The sequence below is a fragment of the Eulemur rufifrons genome, chromosome 14 (assembly GCF_041146395.1).
Source record: "Eulemur rufifrons isolate Redbay chromosome 14, OSU_ERuf_1, whole genome shotgun sequence".
Taxonomy (NCBI): Eukaryota; Metazoa; Chordata; class Mammalia; order Primates; family Lemuridae; genus Eulemur; species Eulemur rufifrons.
This window is the reverse complement of record NC_090996.1, coordinates 11,334,580-11,347,697: the sequence shown is the minus strand read 5'-3', so window position 1 is coordinate 11,347,697 and position 13,118 is coordinate 11,334,580. Positions and strand designations below refer to the sequence as shown.

General features: G+C 50.0%; 1 protein-coding gene across 1 annotated transcript in view; it reads left to right on the top strand.

Annotated features, from left to right (window-relative positions):
- Positions 1 to 6,612: 6,612 nt before the first annotated feature.
- The window catches only part of MYH16 (myosin heavy chain 16), a gene marked incomplete at its 3' end in the record, with an annotated part of 46,280 nt that continues 39,774 nt past the window's right edge, over positions 6,613 to 13,118 (top strand). Inside the window, 2 exon segments of the mRNA XM_069486776.1 lie at positions 6,613 to 6,822; positions 10,771 to 10,863. Coding sequence (XP_069342877.1) covers positions 6,613 to 6,822; positions 10,771 to 10,863 — 303 coding nt within the window.

The window sequence follows — 13,118 nt, the reverse complement described above, 5'->3', positions numbered from 1 at the left end:
CTCCTGCCAGCCCACCCTGTGACCTTCACCGGCTGCCCCGCCCCAGGTCCCTGCTCTCCGGCTTCTGGTTGGGTTTGGCCACAGGAGATGTGGAGAGGGGATGGGGGAGCAGGAAGGGAGATGCAGGCGAGCCCCTAGATCTGCTGGGTCTGGTTGGGCAGTAGCTGTACTGTCCCCTGGGGGCCGCAGCTTTTCCTACAGCCATATCTGGGTAGGGTGGCTTTCCCTATTGCCTGTGCAGGCGGTGCCTCACCATCCCCTGTGGGCTTCCGTTAACCCTGCCCCACCCCAGTAAATTGTCTCCATTAGACTCTGCACAGTGACCCCACTGCAGTGTGCTCTTTCCTGCTGGGTGCTGGCCTGGGGCGGGCAGAAAACCTGCTGTGGGGGAATGGCCCTTCCCAGGATCACAGTGGGGCAGGTCCCGTGTCTTCCCACTGGCCCCTGCTGTCACCAGCCAGAGGCTGCTGATCGTGTGGGCATAAGCTGGAAGCACCTCGGGACCCCGGCTTTCGGGCAGTGTCTCGAGGATGAGTTCCAGGCTCCGGCTGCTAGGTGAGGGCTCCCTCCGGACATCCAGCCACTGTCCTCAAAGGCCCCAGGGGGGATGGGGTGTAGGGAGGTCTTCTCCCTCGCTTTACCCAGAGAAGCGTCCCTTTTTCTGTTTACAAACCAGACCTCTATGCACAAGGATCTGCCAGCTAAAAGTTCTGCTGCTAAAAATATTAAAAACAACCCTGTCCAGTGATGAGATTTGTGGGTAGGCAAAGCTCTGGGCTGCCCTTGCCCAGAGACTAACAATAGCCAAGTTCACAGACCATCTCAGCTAAAATGTTATTTCACCTTTGGGGAAACTGAGGCCCAGCATGGGAAAAGTGGGGTTCATCTTCACATGTGAACTACAGACAGAGCAGGCGCTTGGTGAAGGGTTGATGTCACGATTGCTTATTAATATGATTCTCCATTGCCAGATTCCGATTGTCAGAATACAGTAATACACCCCTACTGGTTGCTGTAAGGGTCAGATGATAACAGAAAGCATTTGGAAAACATCTATGTGCACTAAACAAAAGGTGCTTTGGGTTTTAAGTAGCTGCTTCCCAAACCCAGAAAGATTAAAAAGGAAATCAGCTCTGCACTCAGGTGGGTGCCTTTTTCCCTTAAGAGGATCAACAACCTAAACATGAAATGAACAACACTGAGAAGAAACACTAGAGAAAATCTTCAAGACCTTGAATGTGGCAATGGTTTTTTAAATATAATACCAGGAGCATGAGCAACAAGAGAAAAAATAGATAAATTGGACTTCAGCAAAATTAATTTTTCTGCATCAAAGAACATTATTAAGAAAATGAGGCCGGGCATGGTGGCTGCCACCTGTAGACCTAGCACTTTAGGAGGCCGAGGTGGGAGGATCACTTGAGGCTAGGAGTTTGAGACCAGGCTGAGCACCATAGTGAGACCCTGTCTCTACAAAAAATAGAAAAATTAACCAGGCGTGATGGTACCTGCCTGTAGTCCCAGCTCCTTGGGAGGCTGGGGCAGGAGGATCACTTGAGCCCAGGAGTTGGAGGCTGCAGTGAGCTACGATAACGCCACTGCACTCTAGCCCAGGCAACACAGCAAGACTCTGTCTCTAAAAAAAAAAAGAAAGAAAAGAAAAGAAAAAGAAAAAAAAAAGACTTACAACTCAACAATAAAAAGACAAACAACCTGATTTAAAAGTGGGCAAAAAACTTGAATAGCCATTTCTCTGAAGAAGATAAAATGACCGAAAAGCACACAGAAAGATTCTCAACATCATCAGTCATTAGGGAAATGCAAATCAAACCACAGCGAGATGCCACTTCATGCCCTCTAGCATGGCTATAACCCAAGAAATGGAAAATAATATGCGCTGGTGAGAATGCAGAGAAATGAGAACGCTTGTGAATTGCTGAAAGGAATGTAAAATAATTCAGCCCACAATGTGGTGGTTCCCACAAAAGCTAAACATAAAATTATCGTATAACCCAACACTTCTGATTCTAGAGAAATATCCAAAGGAGCTGAAAGCAGGTGCTCAAAAATATATATGTGTAGAGGTATATTAATTAATAGCAGCACTATTCACACAACAACCCAAATGTCCATCACCTGATAAATGGATAAAGGAATACTATTCAGCCATAAAAAGGAATGAAGTCCCGACACCTGCTACAACACGGATGAACTTTGAAAACACTATATCCTAAGGAAAAGAAGCCAGACACAAAGGCTACATATCATGAGATTCCAGTCACATGAAATACCTAGAAGAGGTAAAGCCACAGGGACAGAAAGCAGATTGGCGGTTGCTAGCGGCTAGGGCAGAAACTGCTTACCGGATACTACATTTCCTTTTGGGCTGATGAAAATGTTTCGAAAGGAGATAGAGATGGTGGTTGCACAACGTTGTGAATGTAACTAAATGCCCCTGAATTGTTTGCTTGAAGTGGTTCATTTTATGTTATGTAAATTTCATCCCCATTTTAAAAAGTGAATTGGAGACTTGGGGGGTGGGGATAGGGGTGATGAAAGATGCCAGGAAGACTGTTCCCCAGGCGGTTTCTCCCTGGAGACCCAGAGGCCATCTCCGAACTTAAATAGCACAAAGGACTCCTAGAGAGAATCAGCCCAGCCACCCATTTTACAGATGGAAAAGGCAAGCCCAGAGAGGGCAGGGACTTGCCACACGATGCACAGGAAGCCACAGAGGAGCTAGAGTCGGGGCTTCAGAGCTGCAGGCTGGCACTGCACCGTGACACCACATGGCCTCTGCTGGCCGTGGCGGGTGGAGGGGACCCACGGCCATGACCAGAAGAGTGAGGTCCAGGCTAACGTGGGCCTTCCTGCCTGAGGGCATGGAAGGGACAAAGCCACCAGCCAATTGGTCACTGTGCTCATTCGTGACAGAGGCTGTGGGTGAGGAAACCGGGCGTCCCTCCCTGAAAGTCGGCACCCACCATGGGTCCAGTGGTAACTTTAAGAGGAAATCTCATTACCCAGCTGTTCTATTTCTGCCGCAGCCTGTACCCCGGGGCTGAGGTCATCAGTTTCCCCACAAGCGCCACAGGAGGAAGGCGAATGTCCTAGATTTAGGGCATCCACTGATCCCCCCTGAGGGACCCAGGAGTGTCCAGTCAGGCCCTGGAAGGCGAGGCCAGCTGAGCCTCTGGAGCCCTGGGGGGTTCTTTTCTTTTTTAAGGTTTTGCCGGCTCAGACCTGTTGGGCAGGTATAAAAGGGCACGGCCAGGCTCGGCTGGGCACCCAGGCTCTTCCAGTGTGGTCTCAGGTAGGACCCACAGGGGTTGCTGGGGGAGACGGGGCGCGGGCTGGGGCATGCTGGGGAGGAGCACTGGCGGGAGTCACCTGACGCAATAAGGGGTAATGACGAGAGGTTGGCAGGGGAACCAGGTACAAGCATTTCGTGAGCACCTGCCTTGCCCCGGGGGCTGCAGAGGTGGCATCCTAGTCAACCCTCCAGGTGACTGCAATCCAGGCCCATTGGACGTACAGATGAGGGGACAAGTCTAGAGAGCTGCTGGGACTCCACAGGGAAACAGGAGCAACTCAGATTCGAACCCGGATCAGCCCCCTTCCCCCTGTGCCACCTGCCTTCCTGGGTTGGTGGGGCTGCATTTGTGCTGGGTTCAATCCCAGCCCTGCCCCTCCTGTGCTCTATGAAGCCTCTTTCCTTCTGAGGACCCTCGCTGCTTTGCATTGCATGAGCTAAATTTTTTCTGGTTTGTGCTTTGTGATTTTTGACAATGGGTCTTGGTTATCGAGACCTAATGGCACCAAGACAGCCAAAGTGACATGTGGGAAAGATGCCAAAGGTTATCAAAGATGTCTGGAAGGACGGGAGTGTTTTGGATGCAGGGGGGCCTTTGGCGGGGGTCTTGACCAAGCAAGAGGCTGGTGGCCACTGAAAGGTGGTAGCTGGTGTCAGAGACCTGGACATCCCTCAGGGCAGCACCTGGCGGGAGGGGTCTGTGCCCCAGGCCACCAGGCCAGGACAATAGCAATGGCACCTCCACTTGCAGCTCACAGCAGAACCACTGGGTTTTGTTTTTTGTTTTTTTTTTTAAAAAGCAGCCTGATTGGTATAAACAAAGGAGAATTTCTTGCCCCCACTGCCCCTACTGGAACAATTGAAAAGGAACCCAGCCCTCAGATGTGGGCAGATGTTTTCTTTTCAAGACAAGTCGAAGGCATCTTAATCTGACTTTGCTGATACTTGAATTTCCTTTTCAAGAGGATTTTGGTCTCCTGTGCCTGGTGACTTCTATGTATGTTAAGCAGAACCAGGGAAACGGAACAGCAAAAAAATAATAATAATGCAGTTGAGCACGGCACGGGCAACAAATGACAAAAGGAAGTTTACGTTGAACAATTGTAGCTTCCAGAACGCAGGTTGGAGGGAGGCTGAAGGAGGTGATGGCGCTGCTCGAGGTGGCTGGCGGCAGAGCTAAGCAGGAGCCGCATCTCCCAGATGCTGAATGAAGATTGCTCAATGCTACTGGCAGAAGCCAGGACTCCCAGTCCAGTGCTCCCTGAAGACAGGACATGGGAAGGATTAGGCAGCAGTTCTTAACTGGGAGCCCTGGTGTCTTCAGTGAGAAAACAATCCCATCGTGATTTTCAGTAGCTTCAACGGAAATGTGTCGTCTCCTCCCCTTCGTGACACAGTCTCTTATAAATTACAGCCGTATTAGTAGGACCAGGAAGACATTGGTCTTTTCATATCAAATTATTATGGTTGCAGGTATCTCAAAATGTCATTAATGCTCATTGTTGCTTCAAAACCATAGTGCTTGTTAGACCTGCTGCTAGATCGAGTTAGTTATTCCATGCGTTTGTAAAGAGGCACATATTACTGTATCATGCATCTTTAATATTTGGTTAATTATATTTTAATGTCACTTGTTTCCTTGGTAATCCTATGTATTTTATTACTTCAATTTGAAATATTTGGTCCAAGGGGACCCCAGGCATCACCAGACAACCAAAGGGGTCCGCAGCCCACCAGGGCACAAGACCCCCCCCCCCTCATTTCTTGTTTTCTGTGCAATGGCTCAGCCTTGGGGACACAGAACCTGGGCTCCAGCAGAACTGGCTAAGCCAGGCCCCACGGGGAGAGCGTGCCTGGCTTTGCCTCCAGCACTTGCTGCGCTGACTCAGCCTCTTTTGGAAACAGCAGGGGCCTTGGCAGGCGAGGAGGTGGCACAGCACAGCAGGGGCCCTGGGCATGTTAGGAGACCCCTGCTCTCCAGTGAGGTTATCTGAAGACACACCCTGTACTCTTGGCCTGGAGAACAGCACCGCTGACAGAGGGTCTCAGAACCACACCCTCCCTGAACCTTTGAGAAGGTTCTTCACCCCCAAGACATACTGGGGAGGCTTCTCTCTTTGTTCCCTTGAACCCCCAATTCCCCTCCTTCTTGGGGGTTCAGTAAATCCATCTGGCTTTTGGAAGTCAAGAGGCCCCCGTTTGACCCCAGCTTGGCCTTGTTTCAGGAAAGACAGTCACTGACCCAGGTGATCATTTTGTACCAGGAACCTGGCTGGTATCTGGTGAAGCCTAGGGACCCCTGCTCAGATTAGTGGATTTTTTTTTTTTTTTGAGACAGAGTCTTACTCTGTCGCCCTGGGTAGAGTGCAACATTGTCAGCCTAGCTCACAGCAACCTCAAACTCCTGGGCTCAAGCAATCCTGCCTCAGCCTCCTGAGTAGCTGGGACTATAGGCATGGGCCACCACAGCTCGCTAAGTTTTCTATTTTTAGTACAGACAGGGTCTCACTCTTGCTCAGCCTGGTCTTGAACTCCTGACCTCAAGCAATCCTCCTGCCTTGGCCTCCCAGAGTGCCGGGATTACGGGCATGAGCCACCACGCCCAGCCAGATTAGTGTTTTTAAACGCATAGAATAAAATACATAGAACTACAAAGGAATCAAATGGTATTGAAATACTCTTATGAAAATATTAAAAAATTAATTTGTGATATGGTAATAATATGTGTCCTTCATTATCAATGAAGTTAAATAAGAACATCTCACTGAGAGTCTAAAGAGACCATAACTTCAAAGTTGAGATGGGGATAAATAACACCTGGCGATGTCTGTGCCCACTCTAACATGAAGGATCAGCTCTGATTCACGCGGGGAGCAAGACAGGCTGTGCTGCCCCAAGGTGGCTGTGGCCTCTCTTCGTACCTGAAGGGAAGTGAAAACCTGTCCCGTTTTGTGGGCCCTGGTTAAAAACTCTGCTTCCACCTCTCCTTGCTCTTGTCTCCTCCATAAAATGGGCTTCCTGATCCCCAGTGCACAGCCTGGGAGTCAGGAGCGTATGAGACGGCAGACATAGAAGCATTTTGTGTGGGTGGCACCCGCTGTGGGGAGTTATTTGCTGATTTCGTAGTCTTGGTTAGGAAGACCTAATGGCACCAAGACAGCCAACGTGACATGCAGGAAGCAAGCCCTTGTCTCTCCTGGGGTGTCTGCTCCAGCCTGTCCCTGCCTCCCCCACAGCACCCAGGGAAGTCCAGGCTCCTGCCCTCGGTTCCGTGCTGCTCGTCCCTCAGCTAAGCCGTGATGCCTGATGGGTACAAAGGGGAATGTGGGGACAATGTGGATCCCATGTCCTTCCTGGCACCTCCCGACAAGGAGAGGATTGAAGCCATGAACAAACCCTGCGACATTAAGAGGTCCTGCTGGGTCAAAGATGAGAAGGAGGGCTTCATCCCTGGGGAGATCCAGTCTGAACAGGGTGACCAAGTCACTGTGAAGACCATCACCAACCAGGTGAGTGGGGAATGACCTCCAGGAGGAAATTGACCTTGGCAGTGGCAGGCACCCAGGCCTCCTCTGGACCTACTTCTGCCCAAGGGGCAGGGGGGAAAAAAGAGCAGATGTCTCCAAGTCCCACATATGCTGGGGTCAACTCCAGACTCAACGACATTCAAGCTGTGTGGCCCTGGGTAAGACGCTTCCCCTCTCTGAGGCTTGGCTCCATCAGAATAGAGATTCCAACGAGATAGGAATCTCACGTAGGATCTATTTTCTAAGAGTCAGAGTGAGCACCCCACCCATCCGCAGTCTCCCAGTGTGCCGTGGCCTCTGGTGGCACGAGGAACTCGAAGCAGGGCCCAGAACACCCTAGCTTACTGGGTGAACTCTTCAACTGTGGGAGTAACAGGTGGTGTTTCCCAAGCCCCTTGCTGCGTAGCGGTAGCATGCTGGACCCAGCCTGGCTTGTGAGGACACAACACTAAACATTCAGGGACTCTACAGCCAGTTGTTAAACTTGCTGGTGGCCAAGGTGGGAGTATTTACACCATGGAAATTGGCAAATTCTACAGATCGGGGATCTTTTTTCCCCCTAGACACCGGGGTTACCAACACAACCCTCTCTCTGCCGGTCCACACTGCGTCTGACCGTGAGGTATGACTTGAGAGAGCGGATAGAAAATTTGGTTTATTAAACCCCTACCCTGTGGCCGACCCCTAGTGAGGTACTTGACAAATTGTTTAATCCTTCTGACAACCTTATGTAGTAGGATTTATTGACCCAATTTTGCAGAGAAGGGAAAATGAGGATCAAGTGTACCTGAGGTTACTGGTACGAGGTTGTAAAGATAGCAAATGAGGAACTTGGATCCAAGCCTGCGGCATCTGGCTCCAGTGCCCGTGCTCCCTCTACGTCGCCATACCGCCTCTCCATGGCAGGCTGCCAAGGGGGAGGGGGAGGTCAGTCCCTGGTTCATTTTCAAGAATAAAAAAACCCAGAGACCTTCAATAACCAGAAAGAGCAACCACTGCATTTTTCTCTGCGCCTGCCTTCGAGGGGCATGGCCGTAGAGAGACAGCGGGGCTGGAGCCACAGGGAGATGTGAAAGCCAAGCTTAATTCTCAGGAAAAACATACTTTTCAGAGGGGACAGGTTTGCAGTAAGAAATGATGTGATAACACTTAACTTCCTTGAGTATGCGCAGTGGACAGGACCAGCCAGCCGGGTTTGGGACAGGACAGGCAGAGCCCCTGGTGCTGACTCACCGGGCTCCCACGAGAAAGTCAAAGACCCCAGTTCCTCTGCTGGAGCTGAAAGCGAAGTGTCCGCATGTGGGCGAGGACCAGAGATCTGGAAACTACGGAAAATGGACTCCAAGTAGAACCCAGCCTGATTTACTACGAGTGCGGAGATCACTACTAGGTGGATTTTCCAGAACTGTCAAGATTTCAGATGGTCTGCCTGTTGTACTCATACATTATTACAAGTCCCAGAAATCCCAGTATATTCAGGCTGCGCATCTAAGGCTTCAGGCAGCTAAGAGATATTTGTTTTCTGGATCACGTGTCTTAAGCTTTGATCCCAGATGCCAGGACTCGGGAGCGGGAGGTAGTTTTCATTTATAGATGAAGAAATCGGGGTGCGGTGTGGGGAAGGGATGTCCCTGCCTTGCACAGGAGCCCACATATCTACTGCTGAGCACTCACGGTTGCTTCCCTTTTGTCTTCTTTGCTTGCTTGCTTTCAATTTTATCCCTCAAGGTGGTTTGGTGGGAGCAGGGAAATGTCTTTTAAAAAAAAAAAAAAATGGAAAAGTTCATTGCTATTTTGGAACCACTACTAGCACTCAAGGCAGAGAGCCAAGAGTCATATCCCTGCAAAATGTCACTGGGATCAAAGAGCCAGCTCTGATCAGTTACCAGGATGGATTGGCTGGAGAAGAGGCATAGGTTAGAGGTGCTCTGTAATGCAGGGAGGGGACATAATAATTTACAAGGTATTTTCACGTGATTCCACTTAGGTCCATGTAATTCTCTCAGCAATCAGCCAAGGAGGCCACCGTCACCCCCACTTCAGAGGGGAGGCAGTGAAGGCTGTTATGGCCTCAGAAGTCCCTCCCCATCCCAAGACACACATTGCGATGGCGCTGGACCCACCGGATGCTCCACTCCAGTGACTTCCAGGACACCAGAGGGTGTGTGACACCCTGGGCCAGATGCCACGTGGCTGTGACAGCTCTATTTCATAAGCATGTTCTGCTGTGTCTTTTCTTTTTTAACCATTTACAAATATGTTTAATAGCAACAGTTTTTTATATTAAACAAAAGCAAAGGTCAAAGGCCCAGCAATAATTATGTTTAACACTTGATATACATATGAAGAAAGACAGAAGGCTACTGAGTAACACTGGGTTTAAAGAAAGGTATTATAGTATATAGGTATAATTAACTATAACTTATTTCACAAATAAATAAGTAAAAAGTCACTGGCTGAAAGGAATACTAGACCACCTCTGCTCCCTGCCAACCAGGCAGACTTCCCACTATTAGACCTTGCCAGGCAATGACCACACGCCACAGCACCAGCCCTGCTGGTTCAGAGGAGTTTCGCCTGTGGCTCATCCGGCTTCCGGGAGCCCCATCCATGCCTTTGGTCACCTGAGACTTTTAATCAACATCAACATCTCTAGCTGGTTTGAGCCTTAAATGCCACCACCCACCAGAGAGGAGGCTCTCACTAGATTCTAAATCTGTTATTTAAATTCCTTCCAATTAAAGAAAAAGGAGAGAGAGAGAAGACATTTATCAGAATAAGGCCACCCTAGGAATGTGCTTAAGCTCTCCATTCAGCTTTTGGCTGATGTATGAAACTATAAACAATAAACATAATCTTTTCCCCGGGTGCGAGGCTACACCAGCAGCTTCTGAGGTTGGTCTATAGTGTTCTAAAAGACACGTTGCCTAAAGGGTCAGGCTAACTGAGGTATTAAAAGCTCCATCCATCCAAACATCTATCCATCCAAACATCCAACCATCCAAACAGCCACCCTTCATCCATCCATCCAACCATCCACCCATCCAAACATCCATTCATCCATCTTTCCAAACATCCGTCCTTCCAAACACTTATCCGTCAATCCATCCATCCATCCATCCAAACATACATACATCTGCAAATGAGGCCTTGCCAACCACCAGCGGTTTGACACACAGCATCCAGCACTGGTCCTTCCCTCCTCCTGAGTTTCACAGTGGGCTCCATGTGAGGGAACAGCCTGTACTCCTGTTAGAGGATGGTTGTAGCATTTCCCAGGGCACAGCGTGGATGAAAGATGCCAAGTTTTCCAGGCTCAGATAAGTCAACCACAGTTGAGCTGAGGTGACACTCAGGGCTCTGGCCATCCCCAATTGGTCTCCCATCAATGACCAAGGACAATTGAGGCCTGAGGTCTCGGAACTCCTCGACATTCAGAAAACTGGCCTGAGAGATGAGGTTGGAGCTAGTGACAGCAAAAGATTCCCCCAAACATCGGGGCCAAGTCTTGCATAAAGGTATGGTCAAGAATCTGATGCCTACAAGGGGAAAAGAGGGGCTCAGGTTCCTGTTGAGGGCCTCTGAGGGTTTCATCACCAGGGTCACTGGTCCTGGCAACAGGTCTCTCAGGAGCCCCTCAGGTGCTCTCGCTGGGCAGTATCTGTAGATGTTGGCCATGTGGCCCAGACCTATGGCCAGTAACTGGGTCTTGCTGCAGCCCTCATGCGGCTCACTGGGCAGGCCAGGCCATACAGCATATTGGTGGGGACGCCTCTGTCCAGCCGGTGTGCTCAAGGCTTGCGGCCCACTCGGGTCCTGCTCCCCAGGAGCCACAGCAGCCAGGGATCGGTGGGTGGAGGAGGCAGCCGCTCGGGGAACCTGCAGGCCCCTTGCTAAACCTCACGCTGCTGCTTTGTCTTGACCCCCCAGACGGTCACCATGAAGAAGGATGATATCCAGCAGATGAACCTGCCCAAATTCTACCAGGTCAGTGACACGGCAGACATGACCTTCCTGAATGAGGCCAGTGCTATGTCAGCATGAGGATCTATGTGAGTGCCCAGGGTGGGGCTGAGGTGGGGAAGACAGGGGCCTGCAGATCTTCTGCCCCTCTTTTGAAGGGAGGGATACCTACTCCACCCTCCCTATTCCTAATGCATATTATTATTCAGACAAGGACACAGGGACCATGTTTTTGACATGATAGAACTTCCACCCAAGCCTTCAGCATCTCAGTGATGGCACCATCTCCACGGACAGCTGAAACACCTTGTACTGAGGCTGTCACTCAGAAATCTTCCTCATCATGTTCCTCCCTACTTCCTCAAATGCTCCAATTAAAACATCATTTTCCCCATGGTGATTTCCAAATGTCCATCCATCCACTCATCCATGCATTCATCCATCCAACACCCATCCATCCATCCACACATCCATCCATCCATCCACACATCCATCCATCCACACATCCATCCATCCAAACATCCATTCATCTATCTATCCAAACATCCAACCATCCAAACATCCACCCATCTATCCATACAAACATCCATCCATCCATCCAGACACCCATTCATCCATCCCCCATCAATCCATCCACCCATCCAAACATCCATTCATCCATCTATCCAAACATCCATCCATCCAAACACTTATCCATTAATCCATCTATACATCCATTCACTCAAACACCCATCCATCCACCCAAACATCCACCCAGCCAGCCAGCCAGCCAACAAACATTGAGGAAATGTGATTTAAATGCAGCCTGCAAGACTTAGGAAGGACAACAGGCTGCATCCTTGAAAAAGTTCAGTTTCTGTTTGTCTGAGGTGATGACCAGAGTAGGTTACAATCAGTCCCCTAAGTGTCTTGGAAATCCTAAGACAGAGAATGATTTCCTGAAGGTGCTGGTGACTAAACTCCTAAGAGGGTTGTAAGGAAGTTTTGGTGTTTGTCTCTCCAGATGTCTTTACTAAAGAGAAAAGGTGCTTGTCTTGTAGGAATGGGTGAAGTGCTCCTGATTTCAAGGTGGAGGCCATGGGAGATTCCCCTCCCTGGGTTTGTGGCTGCTGTGCCCCGCTCCCCTCATCCTCCTTTACTGCTACGTTGGTCCTGGATTCGGGCCCCAGCAGCATTATAGCCCTGGAAGATCTCTGGAAAGCTCTTGCAGGTATCTTCCAGGCCTGGAGGCTAGTGGGGCATTCTCTGGCCTCAGGTCTAGCAAGAGCTACTTGCACCCTTGGCCAAGCCTGGAGCCGGGACTGAGAATGTTGGTGTCCGTGGGCTCCATGGCCAAGGTCAGGGCTGGGCTTACTCAGGCCTGCTCTGCAGCCAAGTCTTTGCTCCTGGAGGATGGCCACCGTGTCTTCCATCTAAGGGACTGCAGGCTCCGCGGAGTGTGACCTGAGGGACCAGGACAGGGAGAAACCTCTGACATCAAAGCACCTCGATGGAACCACTAGTTGAACAACTCTGGCAGGCAAGGGCTGCTCTCACAGCCCCAACCGCTTCCCTCTCATACCCCTCCTGACCAAAACAAGGATGGAGCTGGCTTCCGGGCTGCCGTCTGCCCCCACGCCAGAGCTGAGACGGGCTGGAGGGGAAGAGTGACGTGGTGGCTGCAGTCCCAGGATGAGATGCTGCTTGTCAGACTCTCAGCTCTCCCTCTGGGTCTTCATCTTCTCTTTGCTACTTTTGCTTCGGATCACGTTCTATTTAATAAGTTTCCTCTTAAAAACTCAGCATATCACAGTTACGCTATGGAGAAGCTGGGCGGGGCACTGGGACCAAAATGCAACGGCTTAAAGTTGAATTGAAAAGAGGCGCATGGTGGAGGCATCAGCAGTCGGTGCAACTGTCCAGCAAGGAGAAGGGAAAGTTTGGGACGTGTTGATTTGGCCATTTCTTGTCTGTACTTATTCTCCCTTCCCTCAGATAATTTATTTTACTACCTCATTGGTTTTTCTGTCTTTTTTTTTTTTTAATGGGGTGATTTCTTACCAAATTGCAATCTTATGGTGAAAAGAGAAGTTGGGATCTCATGTTAAGAGTAGGTCAAACCCAGGTGCCCACCGGTAGGGGACTGTGTCCACACAGCGAGGACTCCGCAGCTCCTAAATCACCCCAGAAGTGTCACACTGGACACCCATGGACAATTTCTCAGATACATTAAGTGGAAAAAGCAAGACATAAAACGGTACTGTAGAATACTATCTTTTGTTTTATAAACAAGGGGAAGGGGCTAAGAATGTGTCTCTGAGTTTGTTTTATATGGA